The sequence below is a fragment of the Ctenocephalides felis genome, unplaced genomic scaffold (genome assembly GCF_003426905.1).
Source record: "Ctenocephalides felis isolate EL2017-DRISC unplaced genomic scaffold, ASM342690v1 CF-g0.4_SCAFFOLD_03572, whole genome shotgun sequence".
NCBI lineage: Eukaryota > Metazoa > Arthropoda > Insecta > Siphonaptera > Pulicidae > Ctenocephalides > Ctenocephalides felis.
The window spans coordinates 24292420-24314940 of record NW_020539726.1 but is presented as its reverse complement, the minus strand read 5'-3'; the positions used below and the strand labels follow the sequence as shown (position 1 = coordinate 24314940).

At 27.3% G+C, this 22521-nt stretch overlaps 1 protein-coding gene across 1 annotated transcript in view; it reads right to left on the bottom strand.

Annotated features, from left to right (window-relative positions):
* Positions 1–805: 805 nt before the first annotated feature.
* The window catches only part of LOC113387746 (longitudinals lacking protein, isoforms A/B/D/L-like), a 207223-nt gene continuing 185507 nt past the window's right edge, over positions 806–22521 (bottom strand). The window contains exon 6 of the mRNA XM_026625119.1: positions 806–1500. Within this exon, the coding sequence (XP_026480904.1) occupies positions 821–1500 (680 nt within the window). The 3' untranslated portion in view covers positions 806–820. The remainder of the gene's footprint in view (positions 1501–22521) is intronic.

Sequence of the window (22521 nt, the reverse complement as noted above, 5' to 3'; positions counted from 1 at the left end):
CATTTATTGACATAAATATGCAGCTAATACATATATTTTATAAACAAAAATATTCAATTAAATTTATTTTGATTCCATCTTAAGGAATAATTAGATACTAAAATAATGTAATCGCTATAAGTAGCACTCGATTCTATAAAATGAGTGCGAGCAAAAACTTGAAACAAACTTATATATATATGATGAATATAAGGAAACCTATATTTTTCTTACTCATAAAATTTTGTACTATTCTAGCCCTTAACACTATGTTTTCGGATCCAGTCCGACATTTAAAATGACCAGAACCAGACACATATGACCAGTCAACAAATCTGGAAAAATTAGACGTAAAAGTGTTTTTGAAATATTAAAAAAGTAGAAATGTAAAAAGGGCCCAACGGTCTGGAGTGCAAAGGGCTAGAGCAACAAATACTTATTAAGGAATTTGATTCCAAATTATTCTAACGTAAGATAAAATCCATGGCATTTGAAATTTATATATTCTAGTATTAACTTAATACTATGCTTACATACAAAAAAAGCTCATAACTCTATTTCATAAAACATAAAAAAATCTCGTAAAACTTACTCTATTACATTGCAGGGTTCTAACCAGTAAAAACATCCATTATTAGCTAGATACTATAACTACGTGAGATAATTTGATATTACTTTATATCTAATGAAAATTGGATGAAAAGTATTATATTAATTAATTATGAAATTCATGGCTTATAAAACTATTTATATAGGAGACTTGTGATAATGTCTCCTCACGTTTATTTCAAAATGTTATAAAAAACATTTTAATTTAATAAATGTGCAAAAGGTTGTTTTATTATTGTGTGAAATCGCCAGCGCTCAACCAACCGGGTCGTTTTCTTACCCTACGATCGCGTTTAGCTTCGTCGTTTTGTTTACTAGATTTTGGATTATTCCTTTTTGGAGACAAAACTTGAGTCTCCACACTTGATACAACTGTTGAATCTCCAGTTAAATGAATAACTTTGGCAGTCTTGGTCTTAACTTTCTTCGTGTCTGGATCTGATTTTATTTCCGGTTTTGATGGTCCTGATATGTGTAATGTGCATTCCCTGAATGTGGTACTTCCTAAAATAACTTCTTTTATAGACCTTTCATCTTCGGCGACACGAATTACTGGTCTACTTCTTTTCGGTACTCCAACAACTGCAGTGTCCTTTTTCGGTGAATCATTTGAGCTACTTGGTCCTGCTTCCTTTCCATTTTCAGAAGATTTTTTATCCCCTGCACGCTGTAATAGAGTCTGCAAATTGTCGATTTGTTTCTGATTTTTCTTAGCATCCAAAATTGTCTGCTTTTCGTAGTGTGTCTGCAAGTGCGTTGGAAGTTTTTCGCGAGTTGTCATGACACCACAATCTGCATGTGGGCATTTAGCGAGCCATTGCAAGTTGCGATTGGCTTTGGACAAATCCAGATCGGCAACTAAATCAACTTCTTCTGCGCCCAAAGCCACCGATTTTGGTCTCACCGTAATAACTGCAAAGAAGAAGAAGAAATATGTTAGTATAAAAATCACTATAGTTTTCAAAATTTTAAAAATTCCTGGGTGTGCATGCAATACAAGATGAGAATTATAGAGAAATTAAACGCATTTTCAAATTTTCATGATATCAATACAAAAGTGCATTTAAGGTTTGGGTTTTAATTTAAACCACGAACTTAAAATTAAATGTTTTATTTCTTGTAAAATACATATTTAGTGTTTTCACTATCCTAGTGGTCAAATGTATAAATATTAGGCAACGTTTTTTGATGCCATAACAGATCGCTGTGTCTCCTTCCAATGTGTTTTTTTACATCATTTATATAAAATGTGACATATTCGCAATATGGGCAATGGGCTTGTGGTAGTTTTCCGCATTCGTATCGTTCGTGTCTTCGAAGACTAATCCGTCTTGCAAAAGACTTGGAGCAGACGTTGCAAAGCCATCGATCTGAAACATAAAAAATCCAACACTTGCTGAAAACACTTTGTAATTATAACAGAAATTATAGTTAGACAACCATTCAATTAGCAAAAATAGAAATTACCCTGAAATACATTAGAAAAAAATAATAAAAACATTAAGAAAGCATATTCTCATGATGTTTGCACAGTACCATATAAGATAAGGTATTAAAATCACAACGACGTTTGTGTTATTTTAATTTTTTTTTATTTGCATAGTTTTATTTTAAATCAAAATAATATACATTTTTTAAGACAATGTGCTGTAATGTTAGTGCATTTAAGAGATTATCTCCTATAAGATATCTCTCTTTTTTTATATTTTGACATTTTATTTAAGATCGTAAGGCCATTTTTTCTTCAATCTTCGTGTGGGATATTCCTCGCTTAATTCTTTTAAATATATGTTTGGGTGACCTGGTAGTTTTTCGTGGTATTTTTTGCTCCTTTCTTTTATCATTTCATTAATAGTTTTTATTTTTAGGTCTTTATGTAGGGTGTCATTTGTAACATATCAGGGTACGTTCACAATGCATCAAAATTTTCGATTGCGCTACTTGTATTTTTTTATATTTGAATTGCTTGTGCACGCCCATAGCTCAATGCCGTATGTCCAGATTGGGATAATTATTGTTTTATATTTTAAAAAATTAAAAAATATTACACTTAAAATTTTATTTCTATTCTATTTATATTATAATTACAATAATAAAAGTTATTGTTGGGTGTGATACAATTCAAAACATGGGACTACACATAAGCCAACATTGCATCGTCTACAATAATATCTACTAGTACGTCTTCTGCCACTCTTTGAACACATAGAACATCTTCTCATTGGATTGTGCCTTTTTGTTTTTTCACTGCAGTACACTGCTGGAAAATGTCCTTCCTGGAAACGTAGGTTGTCGCCTATAGTCGACAATCGACGTCGAGCGTCCAAATCAACGCCCATACCGAAGTGGTCAAATGGTTGATGGTGAAGTATTGCTGTAAAGAAATCAAACAAAAATTAGAATAATATGGAATTATATATTTTCAATGATTATTTAAAATCTAACTATTGTCATACACTGTACTATGTAGTATATCCGTGAAGATAAAAATAATTTAATTCGAATTTGAATTTACATAAAGTTTACATCTCTGCAGTTTCTGGCGCTGTCCTCTTCATTTATCCTAGATCGCTCTAACCTGAGATCTAAGCGTACTGGCTAGGTAGGACGGTGGAAGACCGGTGGTTCAAACTAGTTAATGTGCAAATTTTGTTCGCAACATTTTACAATTTAAATAAACAGACATTTTGCTATTTGGAAAAATAAAGAATTAAAAAATTAAAACTAAACTTTTAGTTTTATTATCTTTATATTACAATTACAATAATAAATGTTACTGTTGGGTGTGATACAATTCAAAACATGGCACCACACATAACCCAACATTGCATTGTTTACAATAATATCTACTAGTACGTCTTTTGCCTTTCTTTGAACACATAGCACATCTTCTCATTGGGTTTTGGCTTTTTGATTTATCACTAATGTATACTGCTGGAAAATGTTTTTCCTGGAAACGCAAGGGATCCTGGATGTCGACTATAGTCGACTTTTGGTCATGTTCATCTATATCAATGCCCGTACCGAACTGCTGATATGATGGCTCTCGATAAAGTATCACTGTAAAAAAATAAAATATAAATATAAATATTTTCAATCTGTATCTGAAATTTAATTATGTTAATATACTGAACCAGTATATCTATAAAGTGTGTTAGTGTCATGTCACAATATATCTTATAATTACAATAAATAGACCTCATGTAACTTTAAGTATAAATAAATTATATTAATGTGTACTATACATTTAACATCACAGATAAGTAATTAATGCAGCCTTAAATTAAGACAATAATAATTCTAAACATATGAAGACTTCAAAAATAAAATTGTTTTGAAATACATTATACAAAAATGTACTCGTATGCTCCAGTACTTATTTAAGAAACAAAATTATGTTTTCGTTTTTGATTCAAGGTATTAATTTTCTTTATATATGTACAAAATTAAAAAATATTAAATTAACTTAATTCAAGTTTGAGTAAAACTAGTTTTTAAACTTACAGTTAATAACTTTTATATTCAATAATCTAATGTTAAGCTATAAATAAGATCACAGTTTAAAATCAAGAAAATTATTTCATACTATACATATTCTGTTTATATGTTTTCGTTTGTATAAGTTTGTATAAAAATAAGAAAACTAAATTAAACATAAGTTAAGTACAATTTAGACTTTAAGTCTGTCTTCTCAAAAAAATATTACTAACTATTACTTATACTAATTTTTTACAATTACTGACAATTTTAGTTTTAGCTAGGATTTATGTTTGTGATAACAACTTTTATTATTAATAATGTGTTTTATGCTTGTTTTTGGAAATTGTGTATCGCAGCTGAAGACAAAATAGCATTTTTAATGATGCTGATTATTTGACAAATGTATTCTCAATTTATATATTACAATTTACACACATATAGATATATATATATAGATTAGGGTGGTCCTTAATATGGACATTTTCGAATTTCCTTGCTCTCAAGGGCTCAAATGTTTCCAATTTGATAAAAAACTTTTCTTTGAAAGTTTTAGCTCTTAATATTGTCTTTTAGATAGAGCGCAATTCAGTTTTGTATGGAAATAGCAAAATTTCAAAAATTTTGCAGAGCGTCGAATTTTCGATAAAAAATGACACAAATTTTCACTTTCAATTCATTTGTCGCTAAGTTATACTTAAAAAAAAATTTTCCATACTATTTCCATACGAAGTTTGTATGAATTGCGCACTATCTAAAAGTTAATATTAAGAGCTAAAACTTTATAGAAACGATTTTGTTTTTTATTACTTTTTGGATTCTTTGTTCGAAACTGCAGATTTGTATACTATATACAGTGATACTCTGCATAACGTACGCCTCGCACAATGGACGATGCGCATAACGAACTTTTTTTCGGTTTCGAAAGTTTCACACAACGAACTTTGCTTCACACAACATACTAACTCGTTGTCATTTGTAACCGAAAAACATATGTTGCTCAAATTAATTCAAAGAGTGGATCTTGGTGGAAAAAAAAACTATCGACAGTTTCTTTAAAAATTCAGAAGCTATAAGGGCACAAAAGGAAGCAGTGCGACTCTGATAATAACTTACTTTGTGAATCAATAATATTTTTTTAATAATGCCTTAATTATATGTAAAAAATATCTTATTGTCAATGACCATATTTCAAACTACAGACCGAATTAATTTTATTTTCATGCATTTTCCTGGAAAAACACGTTTCGCATAGCGAACTTTTCGCGCAACGAACTTTTTCTCGGAACGAATTAACTATGGTATTACTGTATATAATATAATATATTATATTATATACACATACATGCTCACACACACACACATATATATATATATATATATATGTATGTGTGTAAGTGTGTGTGTATGTATGTGTGTGTATATGTATATACAGACATATATATCTTATGATGGAAAGAATTGAATAATTTATTCTCAAATCCCCAAAGACAAATTATAAATTATATTCTTCTACAATTATGTGTTAGCAAAACCAAACCCTGCATCAACAATTTGCTTATGAATAACTCGCAGATGATTCCTCAGCGTGCTCTTGTGGTACGTGACGTACGAGCAGTGCGGGCAGGCGGCTTGAGGCACCTTTCCGCATTCGACCCGCTTGTGCCTCGACAAGTTCTCCTTCCGAGTGTACGCTTTCGGACAATTCGAGCAGCGGAATTCGTGCCTCTGCAGGTACATCGACGGCATACCTGTAAAATACACAAACGGTTTTAGAGAGATAATTATGGATCTTTGTGGAGGAAAGAATTCAGATGTAAACGAATTGAGAAACTTACAATCGGCGGCCTTGTAGTGGTGAAACATTTTGTTTTTTTTGTGTTCTAAATTTTGAAAATGAACTAGTGGTGCGTGGCATCGTGCCTTAAGACAAATTGTTGGAACTTTCCAAAAGGAAAATTGAAATTTGTAAAAAGCTTTAAAGTTTTTGATAATTTTGAAAATATGAGATTTTTTGAGATATTTGAATTATTGAAAAAATTGACTTCTTTGAAAAATTTGATTTATTTTTATATTTTGAAATTTTTTGAGTATTTTGAATTTTTTCCTGAATCACATATAGTAATCACAAAAAATAGAAAAACTAGTGTAATGCATTAAGGCAAATTGCAGTAACTTCCCGTACCATAATTAAAAATCTTGGTACGGAACCCAAAAAAAATTACACAAAATGTGTACACAATATTAAAATCTCTATAAAATATCTGGTAATTTGATGAACATATGCCCAATAAACATTTTTGACCGCCAAATTTTTTTGACATATTTTTATTGAGAGTCCATAACCGCTGGACCTGCCTTCTCAAAAATTTAATCAGTTCTTTATCTTGTCAATACAAGTAAAATGTTTTTAGAATGATTAAAATCGGACTCTCCGTTCTCTTAAACACTGAGTTACCGTTTTGGGCACTTTTTGTCCCGTATCTTCGGAACGGCTAGGCCTGCCTTCGCCAAAAACTAATCAGCACGTCTCCTTATCAATACGAATCGAATGTTTTTTCAAATTATTCAAATCGGTTGATCGGTGTTCTCGAAATCGTCGACGAAAATTTGTATCCGCACACACACACATGCACATACACACACACATACATTGATTTTTTCTAAGGTATGTCAAAATGTTCAAAAACCTTTGAAACGTAAAGATATATAAAAAATTACATTTTCGTTTTTTTTGCGATTACTATAACTTACCCTACGGGAAGTTAAGAAATGACTTTTTAGAAAAATTTGATTTTTTTTATATTTTGAGTATTTTTTGATAATTTTGAACTTTTACCTGAAAGGTGAGCTATAGTAATCACAATAAAATAGAAAAATAATTTTTTTTACAAATCTTCACGTTTCAAACTTTGTTGAACATTTTGGCATGCCTTAGAAAAAATGGATGTATGTGTGAGTGTGTGTGTGTGTGTTCGGATACAAATTTTCGTCGACGATTTCGGGAAGACGAATCGCCGAATTGGAATGATTCAAAAAACATTCGATTCCTATTGATAAGGAGACGTGCTGATTTGCATATATATTATAAATATTTATCAATCTATTTTTAATACTAAAAAATTCTTAGAAATATTTTTTATTGCTAAAAAAAACGTTGTCGGGACAGCTAGTATAAAAACTTTAGATTTTTTCGTTCGACATTGAAATATTTATTTGCAGTAAAAAAAAAAGTCTAAATAAAAAAATAAATAATTAACTTATTATATTATGTACGTTTCGACACTGTATATGTGTCATCATCCAGCACGTTGAACAAATTCAAACCAGTAAAAAATGTTAAACACAAATTTTAAAGACATTGTTTAATTGAAAAAAACAATAAAATAAAATAATAAACTAAAACTTAAATAATAAAATTATGTAGCAAAACACATGATTAACGAATTGTAAATAAATTTACAATTTAACAAATACAATACAAATTTACCATTTGTTAATCAAGCGGAATGCTACATAATTTTATTACTCAACTTTTAGTTTATTATTTTAATTTATTGCTTTATTTTTTCATTAATGAATGTCTTTAAAATTTGTGTTTTTTCTGATTTAAAATTGTTTAACGTGTTGATACAGTGTCAAAACGTACAAAATAAATAGATAAATATTTATTGTTTTTTATTTCGACTATTTGGATGCAAATAAAAGTTTCAAGAATCAAAAGTCTCAAAAGAAATTGCCCAACAGATTCAAATTGAAGTGTATCTCTGTATTTTTTTTTTTATAAACATTAAAATTAAAAATAATTAATATTCCAACATATAATTTATTTAATTCTAACTACAATATAGTTAAATAAAATAACGCAAACTGTAATGCGTTATAGGGATATATTTCACTCATATAATGTCATAATTTCTTAAAACTAATAGCATATGAATTACTTAGAGACCAATTATTGGATAGCATAAAATAAAAATATATACCCGTAAAATTATATTACGGGTATATAATCGTATGAGTTGGTAGTCTCTAACTACCAAAAAGATTGGTTTTTGCTGCTAGATCGAGTGTTACACATAAAACCTAACCTCCAAAAGGCACAAATTTCCACAAAAACAATTTTGTGATAAGTGCAACTTTCTGAAGTCACTTCGATAGGTGAAGTCTGACCAAAGTTGGAGTTGCAATGTTTGTGCCATTTGGAGGTTAGGTTTCATGTACAAAATGTTCGATCGAACAGCAAAGACATAGACATTGCTATTTTATCCAACAATTGTCCCAATGATAATTAAACTTCAAGCTAAAATATTTTATAATAATTTAAATATTTGTACCTAATGGTAGTACAAATATAAGTTACTATTGCATACGAGTAGAAAGTATATATATATAGATAACTCATAATTTTACATGCATATATCTTTAATACAATGGGCTTAATAATATAACTTTATAGGAACTTAAGAAGCGTATTATGAATAACAAAAAAGTTGAATAAATACAATAACTAATATTTATATAACTCCAGAATATGTTTTTATACCATAATATAACCATATAATATTCAGTACATTAGATTAATTAGTACAATAATTGACTATCTAATTCAAGATTAGTTAAGTTATTAAAATTTCTAATTTTCGGCAAAGATAGAGTCGTCAAAAATGGCTATAAATATATTATTTATAAAGTAGTACACGACTACAAATTCTTTTCTTTATTTGTATAGAGATACGAACTTATCCTAATTGATCAATAAACAAATATTTATTAATTCATAAGCAAGTAAATAATAAAAAATAAGTAATATGTGTGACTCTTATCAAACCAGCAACGAAAGACCACAATTTGGTAAAAACTAACTTAGATATATTATTTTATGCGGCAGTTAACGTTAAAAATAAAATTATTTATTCTACAGAAAATAGACATATACTTGGATAACCGTTTTATCTTATTTTACTAGTTGCTTATCTCGTAAGATAAAATATTTTGCTACGATTTCGCTATTTATTAAACTTAAAACATCTTCCAAAAAGCAAAGTATGATGCACATGACCTCCCAAATTATCTTCTATTTTGACTCTTTAAATTCCAGTGAACGTATAGGAAGGTCTCTGATAAAGTTAATCCGAGAATAAGCCTGTTTTTACATAAACAAAAATAATTTAGTACATCCTCTTATTTTAAATAGACTACAATTTTTTATCTTCTTTCAAATCTAATGGATCTTGATCAATCGGCTGCGGAAAATGCATCGGAGGAGGCGCCCAAAAATTTCCCGGCACCATTTCAGTCTGCAGATTGATCGATTGATTAAATTGTGGAAATTGGTTTAATGCATTTTCGGGAGTGTGCTTTCTAGCAATGTGGGATCTCAAATTTCCTTTGTGATAAGTAACAAAATCGCAATTTGGACATTTGGCACTAGGAGGTTTTCCACAGTCCACCTTCTGGTGGAGACGCAAACTTTGCTTGTATCGGTAGCTCTTGTTGCAATTTTCACAATGGTAAATCTGGTTTGCTTTTGCGCCGAAATTGATAGACGATATGATGTTGGTGAAATCTGAAAAATATGGTAAATTTTAAATTAGTTAATATTAGATTGGTGGCTACAGATATATGATATGAACATAAATCACAATACAAAAATTGAACTAAGCGTTGGCGAAAATTATTAGGTCTTGGGAAAGATGTCGACACAAGCCTCTATAACAATACATTCTGAAATTGCCCTTATTTAATAAAATATCCAAGCAATTGTTTTCACATTTAAAACACCCATTGTAATTGTTAGCACTACAATTCTTTTCGTGCACTTATTTTTGGTTATTAATGACATACAAATTTTCACATATAGCTCATCATAATAAAAAAAGTTTCTGTAACAGCCATGAATTAATCACAAGTAACAAAAAAAAATTTTGACAAGGCATATAATATTAATTACAATACCAGGTACAAAATTGGTGAAACAAATACGTTTAATAAAGACGAATGTAAGATAAAATCAGTTTATTAAACATATTCTAAAATAAAATAATTCAGATAATACAGACAATATTGAATCTTTGGAAACATATAAATATAAATATAAAATTTATTATATATTATTTAAAACACTATCTATACCAAGTCTTATAGTAAAGTATTTATATTCAACTTACTACTTCACATTTAATTTCAGTTCATATGTAAATCATCTGTATCAAACATATGTACATTAGGGTGGTCCTTAATATGGACATTTTCGAATTTCCTTGCTCCCAAGGGCTCAAATGGTTCCAAATTGATAAAAAAACAATTCTCTGAAAGATTTAGCTATTAATATTATTTTTAGATAGTGCGCAATTCAATCTAACTTCGTATGGAAATAACATGGAAAAAATTTTGAAAATTGAAAAAAAAATTTTAGTTTAGCGACAAATTTTGAATAAAACTCATTCATTTGTTCGCTAAATTATATCTGAATATTTTTAAAATTTTTGAAAAAAATTTCATGCTATTTCCATACAAAACTTTGATTGAATTGCGCACTATCTAAAAAACAATATTAAGAGCTAAAACTTTGAGAGAATTTTTTTTTATCAATTTGGCACCATTTGAGCCCTTGGGAGCAAGGAAATTCGAAAATGTCCATATTAAGGACTACCCTAATGTACATATGCATCAAAATAATATTATAATAAATATTCCTATTTATGCCAGCATTTATAGAAAAGTACCTACGTACACCAATTAACTGATTATTTATCAATTATACTAATTATTTGCAATGTTTACTAATTATATGAAGAGATAAATGGACCTTCTGCTTGGCAGCATATGGACATAAATTACATTTAAAAGGATTTTGACCGCACTCGTATCTTCTATGACGATTTAAAGTCGATTTGCATTTATAAACCCGAAAACACTTTGGGCACTGGTAATGATCTGTAAAAAATAAAACTTGTTAGAAAAATATAGTTAAGTGGATAGTAGATGATAGACAACATCTATATGAAAAAAAAATTGATAAAAATGCGTAATGAATTGAATGATCTCTAATGCAAATATCAATAATCTACATATATACCTACCGACCTTTTAAAAAAACAGAACATCTCATTATACTATATAAAATTGTTACAAATAAAAATCTATTTTTAAGTAAAATACATATTATATTTATATACAAAATAAAATAGATATCCTCTTTAAATATATGTATGAAAATTAATTCATATATAAACAAATCATAAACATTTTGTGTATCACTTATAGAAGTAATTTACATTTACAATTTTTATCATTAGTTTGCACTTACTAATTTAAAAAATAAGTATTGTTATGAGTTATAAAACTAATGAGACACATTTTATAATGATATGTAAGTCATTTTTTCTTCGATAAAAAATGGAATAGTAATCAAAAACAGATGTTGTGTCTGCAAAATAATCATATGATTAAAATATTTTTAGTAATTGAATATGCAAAAATATAAAAGTTGCAATACAAGAATAAGGAATGATTCAACACGATTTTTTATTAAATAAAATTTTAACTCTATTAAAATTTTATTAAATAATTAAAAAAGCGTGAACAACAAGTCTTATATTACGTATGTAAATATATATATATATATATATATATATATATATATATTTAAGTGTGAGTGTTTGTGTGTGTGAGTGTATGAGTGTTTGTGAGTGTGTGTGTGTGAGTGTGTATGTGAGAGTGTGTGTGTGAGAGTGGGTGTGAGTATATGTGTGAGTGTGTAGTTAAAAAATATTAATTTTAAATGTATAATAAAATATAATTTTATATTATATATCACAAGTTGAATCTTTCTTATATATAGGCTAATCTCATAATTCTAAATACTACAAATAATATTTATTTATTTACTTAACAATATTATTAATATAGTACAATTATTTACAAGTAAGCCAAAAATATTATTTTAACACATTTACTGCTAACCTTGTGTTGGTCTAGTGGACATGTTAGCTAGAAATTTAAAACAAATAGAAGAAATAGGACTGTTTCTGTTTGAAGTAAATACAGTACAAATGTTCAATTAGAACATTTTATTTGACTCTATAAAGCATGGAAGCCGAACGCACCTGTTGCGTTCGATTCTTGGCCATTAAAACCGATCTCACGCAGCATATGTGTGCGCAGTAGCGAATTATTTGAGATACTTTTAAGCTCTATCGGCATTATTATTTTATTTATATTTATATTATTTATCGGCAAACACTACTCTAAAAAGCAAACGCACCTGGAGCGTTCGGCGTCTGGCAATTGAAAACAATCTCACGCAGCATATGCGTGCGCAGCAGTGAATGTGTTAATAAATATTATTTATGATACTTTGAAGTTTTATCGGCATTAGTATTTAATTAACAAACGTTTCCTCACTTTCGAATTAATAATAAATTCTTACCAATTATCAATACTTTGTATCAACATTTTAAATAGTATAAAAGAAACAGGATTGATTATGTTAGAAATAATTATATTATTTCTGTTATAAAAGAAAGTATAAGTGATTGATATCTAAATTTATATAAAAATTATTCATTAGAACGTTCCGTCTGAAGTCTGAAGGAATAATGGCATTTCTTGATCACATTTGGGATTTTTAAGGAGCATTGTATATTTGTTTTCTGGGTACATACAAAAAAACATGGCCTTGGATTCAGCATACCCATTAATCGTTCACATGTTTCACCAAATTTATTATTAAATATTTTTAATTCAAACTTTTTATAATTTTTTTTTCTATTCACATTCTCCCAAACGATGGCATCTCTTTACAAAATACTTGATTTTCACGATGACGGCAAAGCATATGTCTTTTGAGATTTTCTTTCAGTTTAGCAGCATATGGACATAAATGGCATCTAAAAGATGGTTCTTTTCCGCATTCATATTTAATATGTCTTCTTAAGCTTGTTAAAGCTTCATATAACCTACCACATTGAGGGCATATTGATTTTTGTCCAGGAACAATGTTGCCACCGAAATTAAAATCTGCAAAATAAAAAATTAATTGGTTAGATAAAGTTTTTTTTAAATGCATGTAATGGTCGATTTTAATGGATTAAATATTATTTAGGACTTATTACCTACTAAAAATATAATAAAATGTGTTAGTATATTTTAATACTTTCTTGCCACCATTGTACATATTTCATACTATTTCTGAAAATCACTTCTTCTTATAATTCTGAAATACTTAATATAAAATAAAAAAATTAATAGTTTATAAACATTTATATAGAGAACTGCAAAATTTAACATATAACATCCAATGCAAAATACAAAAATAAAATATATCTATTAATATTATATTTACTTATTAACTATTATATTATATTGTCTTTTATACACCTGAGTATTTGCTTATTTATACTATAATAAAGTAGAAAAAAATTATATAACATAATGTTAGTGATAGTATTAATTAACATTTTATAAAACTATTTGCTAAATTTTTCCAAAAAAACTAAACCACTACAAAAAATTAGACTTTCTACACTGTGATATTAAATATATCAATTCATACATACTATAAAAAAATGTTGAATTAATCTTATAATAAAAATATTCATTAAAAACAATAATTAAGTTTACAAAGGATTTGCAATAAAAATCTACATTGAATTTAAAATATGTATTATACAAAATTTTCATTTCAAAGGCCATCAAGAATATCTTCCAATCCCAATGTTTTAAATTATCAAATATATAATATATAAATATAAAATATATAAAGCATAATTATTTGCGAAAGAATTAGTAACCTATAAACATTTAGTATTAGTAAATATAGCATATGAAAATTTAAATGTTTGTCAAGAAATTTTTTAGTAACATAAACAATGATTATAAAATATTAAGTAAGAAACAAAGTAAAGTATCTTTATATATATACATATATACATATATACATATATATATATATATATATATATATATATATATAGCAGCCCAATCGTCGAATTAAAAAAGATTAAATAGTAAAATTATTTATTCCAATAAACGTTTCGACACTTGATGTGTGTCATCATTCAGTAATCAAACCAGAAAAAAACAACAGAAAAAAATAATTATAATGTAAAATTGATTGAACACTGAATTTGTGTAAAATAATAAGATACGTATATTAACAACGAGAAATTGAAGAAGCACATATTGCCCTCCTATATTTTATGTTATTAATAGCGGTGCATTATGGACACTTATCAGGGTTACAAAGCAAGTGTCACTTATTAACTAGTATATTATTACACAAATTTAGTGTTCAATAAATTTTTTATCATAATTAATTTTTTCTGTTGTTTTTCCTGGTTTGGTTACTGAATGATGACACACATCAAGTGTCGAAACGTTTAATGGAATAAATAATTTTGTTATTTAATCTTTTTTTTTAATTCGACGATTGGGCAGCAAAAATATTACAAGTATGTATCAACGTCGACACAACTGTCATTATATACAATATACAATATATTTCTTTTATATAATATTAATATCAAGTTCAAATTATATTATATTATATATATATATATATATATATATATATAAAATATATTCAATAAAAATGAAAAGCAAAATTTTAATTAATTAATGGATCTTTTGTTTATGTTTTTTGAGCATGTGATTTTTAAAATCTTCTTTGCGTTTGCTTGCATGCGGGCATATAGGACATTTGAACTTCGGTGAGACTCCGCACTCATACGTCATGTGCCGTTGAAGTGTGCAACGGACCTTATATCCCTTATGGCATTTCGGGCATTTAAAATTTTCTGAAAGAATAGTAATAGATTATTTAAAAATCAAAATTATATTATTAATAGATTGAGAATTATTTGCTCACTTGAGTTTTTAGAATCCACAGTCGCATCTGGTGGGAACAAGGGCACTCTTTTTATATCGAGGAATTTTGGAGCATTTTGAAAATAGTGCGCATTTTCTTGTTCAAAAGTTTCTTGTGGTGACTGCGGATACTCTTCGGGTTCGATTTTAATAACTTCTTGTTTGATATAAACACATTCTGCAAAAATAATAATAATTAATAACAGGTTTGTTTGTGGTGAATGTTGTTCCCAAAACCACTCACCCATGCTTGGATAAATTATAACAAAATATATTTGGATAAAGGATAAATTTTAAGAAAATATATTTTTTCTCATTTTTGTAACCTGAAACGTGCAATTTACAATTAAAGTAATAGTTCATGAATAATATATAAAAATAAATGGAACCAAAGCCCTTAGAATTTTTATAAATGATTAAAAACAGAACAATAATGATTAAAATAGAATCAGTAAAGATGGTCGCGAAGTAAAGAGAAATATTTGGTTCTTAATACACGAGATTCAATCTTTGAATTTTTTTGATTTTCCTTTTGTTTTCCCATATATAATTAAGATTTTCTGAAGTGTATGTATCTGTAGAAACATCTACATATATGTACAATTTTCATCCACTGATAAGCTGAAATCATAGATTGATCCTGAAACATTAAAAGTAGAAAATATTAATTAAATTAAATATTATAAATTTCAAATTAAATTAACACAAATTTTATTTTGAATTGAAGTCTATATAATATATAGCCTACAGAATAGTAATATATAGATAATTAATTATTCAAAATTTCATCATTTTGTATTCAACGTTTCAAATAATAAAAACATATAAATTTGATTTATATTCATAACGTTAAAAATATGCATGTGAAGTACATATATACATAATTTGAAGTATTTTGCAGCCCAATCGTCGAATTAAAAACAGATTAAAATAGAAAAACATTTTTATTCTATTAAACGTTTCGACACTGAATGTGTGTCGTCATTCAGTAATCAAACCAGGAAAATCACAAAACAATATATAAAATTTATTAATCACTAAACTTGTGCAAAAGAGCACCATAACTAATAATAATTAATAAAAAGAGAAATTAAAGGAGCACATGTTCCCCTCTTATATTGCGAATTGTTCGCTCGTTGTGCATAATAACACAATATACATAATATAATTCATAACACATTTTTATCACAAAGTTCAGATTTTTTTTACAAAAAAATCATTCAAGTATTGGAGTTAATAGATAAACAATTTTAAAATAATATATTATCCAAAGATCATTTTTAATACAGTTCGATATTATGAACTCTTGAACAATGAACTTTCAGATTTCCGCGTTGTTTTGCTGCAAATGGGCATGCTGGGCAGTAAAATGCTGGCGGTTTTCCACATTCATATTTTTGGTGCCTGTGTAAACTTCTTTGATATTTAAATTTTAAAGCACACTTTGGACATGAAAAACAGTTTTCTTCTAACGAAATCATCTGGACACTGCCCCAGCCTGCGAAAAAATTAAATAATAAGAGTAATAGTAACAGTTTTATTAATTATATCCACCAATGATATACATATCAAAATGAATTGTGATTAGAAAAAAATGTCATGTAAAATTAAAATGAAACTATATTTTACAATTAAAATAATTTTATTTAATCTTTAAACGTAATGGAATGCAAGAATGAAATATGAAAAAATGACTCATGATACAAAGTAATTCAATATGTCTTAACGATAATAACATTGTTAGTCACAAGCAATTTATGAAATAATGTACTAACATTATTCGAACTATCCTAGGTTAAAATCGTTTTTTTAAAATGCAATTCTTCTGCCAGGTAAAAGATATCTAAGGTAAATTAAGCGTAAATCATTTAAACTAAAATGTTTTCTCCATAATTTGTTACATATATATATATATATATATATATATATATATATATATATTAGGGTGGTCCTTAATATGGACATTTTCGAATTTCCTTGCTCCCAGGGGCTCAAATGCTTCCAAATTGATAAAAAAAAATCCTCTAGATGTTTTAGCTCTTGATATTGTTTTTTAGATAGTGCGCAATTCAATCAAAAATTATAAAAGACCTGTTTTGCAGAGTGTCGAATTTTCAATAAAAGATGACACGAATTGTCACTTTTAATTCATTTGTCGCTAAGTCATACATAAACAACATTTTTAAACTTTTCAAAAAAAATTCCATGCTATTTCCATACGAAGCTTTGATTGAATTGCAAAACTTTTAGATTTTTTTTTTTATCAATTTGGAGGCATTTAAGCCCCTGGGAGCAATAAAATTCGAAAATGTCCATATTAAGGACCACCCTAATATATATATATATATATATATATATTATATATAAAAATTTAAAATTTCATGGGTTTTAACAATTATTGCTATAACTTAAGTCCAAAAGCACCGCAAATATTTCATTAATAAAACACAATAATACAATATAATTTGGTAAATTCATACACTTATTATACTTAGTCTAAATGTAAATTCTAACACTTAAACATAAAGAATTTTTTATCTTTACAAAAATAATATATAACACGTCATCCACACTTTCTCATTTAATAAATTATAATGAAAACTTTATATGTATTTTTTTCATAATAATTGATTTTTAGTTTATTGTTTTTATTATTGACATTAGATTTTTATAGAACATAATAGTTTTATGAAGATTATTCACTAATTCATAATAAAGGGATAAATTTTAAATATAATTAGATCAAAATGAGGTGTTTAATGCAGCAAAGTTACAAATTTTAATGACCATACTAATAAGTTTTTCAAGACAATTTAACTAATTATTTAAAAATAAATGCAGAATAAGGCTTTAAGGTTATCTGCATGCTCTATTTCATTGGCTGCTAGAATTTAATTTTCCAACAAGAACAACAATATTTAATAAAAATTACTGCATCAACTAAATATTTTGAGTAAATTTTAGAATCGATGAAGCTTAGCCAGATGTTTGTCCAAATCTGACTGATAATAAAAGGCGTAGTCGCAATAGGCGCAAATTTTCGTTCGCTGTTTTCCACATTCAATACGCAAATGTCTGGTCATATGTTGCTTTCGCAAATAATACTTATCACACTTTGGACACTTGAATTTTTTTTCCTCTGTTGAAGCAGTTGGGCCATTGGACTTCCTAGATTTAGGCTTTCTAGGCCTGATGACCATCTCATCAGAGTCTCCGTATTCTATCGCTGGTATTGTGTAGTATCCATGATCCATTTCGTATGCCAATCCTGCTGTGTCCTGGTTATTATACTGAAAGGATGGTGGATCACTTTCGTAACCTCCCTGGTCCATCGACATATCCTGAGTAATCAGTGCTGATCCTATTTTACCAACGATCAGGAGATCTGGGGAGCAAACAAAATAAAACAAGTGAGTGGGATGTTGGATTGAGCATGATATAAATATTTTAGATATTTTGCAACAAACTCAAGCTACTCAATGTGAAACCAATTGAAATGAAAAAAATGTCAAATCAAATAAGAAAAAAGTCACAAATCAAGTTCCAGGAGTTTGTTGACAAACTAAAAAAAATGATTTATAAATCAAGATAATGACATGCTTATATTACATTATTAGGAGGATGATGAATTAATGATGAAACAGAAATGTTATGACAAATATAGCGGATAAACTGTTTTACATATCAAAAATCATGTTTAAATATTTTTACAGAATTATATGTATAACAGTCGCTACTGATAAAGACATGAACAAGGACAAATCACACCCAAAATATTCTATCAACACAAAAAAATTTATAATTTATAATGAAACAAAGTTTACTTCAGCTTATGCATGTATTTTAAATATATCATTAAATTTAATTTTAAGCACTAAATCGGTTTGCTTTTATGCTCAAAATTAATGAAAGCATCAAGGCATGTTATAAGTATCATAAATATCTAATTCTAAGGCTTTCTTCAAATAATGCATTAAGTACGGCACCAATAGTTATAATTATAAATTCTAACCATAATTCTAAATTGCCGTATTATGGTTTAACAGTTGTTGAAATAAGACTGAAAACTTTCATTAATCTCATGAAGTAAAAATTTCCAAAATCTTCAGCAGGCCATATTAATGCCTATATATAAATATATATTAAGTATTAATGATATATGAGTATATATGACAATTATTTCAAGTGTTTAAAAATTATATTATTTTAGTTGAAAATTTTAAAAATGGCAAAATGTGAAGAGAAATTTCTACTTCAAAATGCAATCCCAGTACAATATTATAAAAATATATAATTACAATATTATAAAGTATTACGATTGAAAAACAAACATTCACGAAATATATGTTAAAAAATCTATGAAATCATTAAAAAAATTGATAAACTTTAAACAAAGTTGTTTAATCTCTTAAACAAAGTTCAACCAAACGACTTAGATTATATATTTACAGTTATTAGTATGTTATCATAAAAACGTAAATATTATTGAAATTTTATAAACAGTATTAAAATATTACGCATCTATAATATTAATTTGGCATTACAATACATGCTAATGTCAATAATTTTAATTTTGAGATAAACTTTTTAGATTAATTCGATATGCACTTCAGTAGCAAAATATAACTAGTATATACAAAGAATACAGAGACCTTTATTAAAAATTGATATGATATAACATATGAAACAAGAAGAAAAATATTTGATAAACGTAGATTAATATACTAAAATATTTTTTACAGATATCAAAATTGTGCATATCGCTGATATGTGAAAACTTAATTAAATTAAGTCTAAAAATTTCAAAAAATCATATTTTCTTGAAATGCCGCACAAATAAGTTATTGATGACTAGCGATATGTAAACTTCAACAAGAATTATGATGCATGGTTAGCCTTATAATAAATAACTTAAAGCTACATTAACATATATACAAATACATTTATACTTAGTTCTAAAATAATATCACTGGATTCAATATGCTTCGAATTCAAATGAGACACTATGGTAAAATAAAAAATCGAGTCAATAAACATCAATTAACCGTTTCACTACGACCTGTGTGTACGGGTGTCGCCTATATGCGACACAAAGTGTAGTGGCTCTTGCTTCAAGATTCATATTCTAATTTGTTATTGTAATTGTTAGTTTTTCACAAATGTTATTTTAAGTGGTTAACTATTGAAAAAACTTGAAAATTTTTGTATTTGATTCAGTGGCGCTACTGGGCTACTCGCTGTTCCGTAAAGCAGTGTCACTCCTGCGGAAAACACTACCGTAACGAAAGTTTTAATGGACCAAAAAGATATATTATTACAAGCAATTATAAAAGATGAAACAATCTTTATTCTTGAGCTTAGTTATCATTTAGTAATGTAAAACATAGACATAAATATAATTAATTGAGAACAGAATTCAATATATATATATATATTATATATAATATATATATATATATATATATATGCGCGTATTTGTGTGTTAAAACATTTAAAAGTAATTTTGATGTGGAAATGCCAGTCTCAATCTTCAGGGCAACACATCAAATAAAAAATGTAGAAATTTATAAAATCTTCACAATTTCCATAAGTTTCGACATATTATCTTATGTAATCTTCAGTGGAATGTAAATTGGAATGTTCCTAATTAACTATTGATTTTTTCTCCCTTTTATTAATAACCCTTTTATTAAGAATAAAAATATATTCTATAAACTATTTTGATATACATGATTTACATATAATTATAGATAGTAATAGATAGTAATTGGCCATAATTTTAATTACTGATGATAATAATAATAATTTACAATAACACTACTACACTATTTCCTGTCAGTTTAATTATAAAAAAAAAATTATATAATTTTTTTATTTGATGTATTGCCCTAGAAATTGTTAGTATGGATTTGAAATACATTAAAGAACGAATAAAGTAGTATAAAATAAGGGTAAATTTCTTTGACTTTACTTGGACAAGGAAATTTTCCCAGAGGGGGCTCCTATTAACCGCGTGATAGATTTCTAAAGATTTTTGAACCCCCCCCCCCTCCTTTCCAATATTTGATGATGTTTGATATTACGCCCTCTCCCTGGAAAAACATCACGTGCATTATTAGTACATAAAAAATAATTTTAAAATTTTTGTTTATTTTTTTTTGAAAAAGCCTTTTTTTAATTGAGGTAAAAAATACTCGTGATATCTTGCTAGACCCTCCCACCCCCCAAGTAATACTTCGTGATTTTTTGTCAAACCCCCCTTCCCCTTCAATACTCACGTGATTTATAGATGCCCCCAAAAGAGTTTTCTAAGAAGAACAACGATATTATTTATAATCAAAGTCAACATTGCTACAATGTAAATATTTTATTGCACCGATCTTTCAATCATTTACCATAGCGTCTCATTTTAGCACCAGATACCAAACAAACTTAAGTTCGCTTTGCATTGTTAATAAACGCGTAGTGTTTTTGTTTTTTATGTATCTGAAGATCAAATTTCCAACAACATGTGAAAGGGCAAAGATCGCATTTATATTCAACTCTGGAACGAGGCTGCTTATTGTAACATCTGCAGATTGGCGTCATCGATGCAGAAACTGAGGGGTATCTACCCCGCAAATCTAATAAACGACTGGTGGTGCAAATGCGGCAAACTGCGTTCGCTGTGGTCTTACCTGAAAAAATAAAAAATAAATGTTAGTAAAATGGTAAATGTTAAAACAATTGTAGAATAAGTGTGTATATATATGGATATGTGCAAAAGTAACTATATTGCTATGAATCCTGTGATCAAAAATCAAATATAAAAATGATCACATAAGTGCAATAAAATTAATAAAAAAATATGGCAGCATGAAAAATAGTTTTACACGATCATAAATATAAAACTAAAATTTTTTTATTTAAAAAACAGTATTTACTTAAAATGCATAAACGCATGATTAACATCAACTCGAGACCATTACCAATAAATAAAATTAACAGAAACAACTTTATCAATAAAGCATTTTATTATATTTTTATTCAGATTATTAACGAAAATTAATTTCAATGTCTTCAACATTCCTGATGAAACCACTTGTTCATCAATTGTAAATTTTAGATCATAGTCCAGTCTAGTACATCATCTTTTCCATTTCTGCAAAAAAATTCTATAAACATAGTAGAATAATTATGATTTAACTATAAATTCACATCGTTTTTATTTTTTTTATATAAATTAGTTATAAAATATGGATTCTTGAAATCTCCTGAGAAAGCCTCTCTATTCTGCAACAAAATAAAATAAATTATATTGTGTTTATTGAATTATACTAAACAAATAATTGCACCCAAAAAATCAAAGATTAAAAGTGTTTTATCCGCATATTATTGTCTATTTAACACGTAAATACAAATATTACTATTTTTGAAAATAAGAAACATTAATAAAAATTAAATTAAATGTAGCTATACATAATACAAAGTTTATGTCATTTTTTTTTTAATTCTAATAAATTAATCCCATAACATATAACCTTATACTAATATTTATTACAAAAATTGTCAATCTTAAGTAAATTTTAATGAAAATAATTTAAG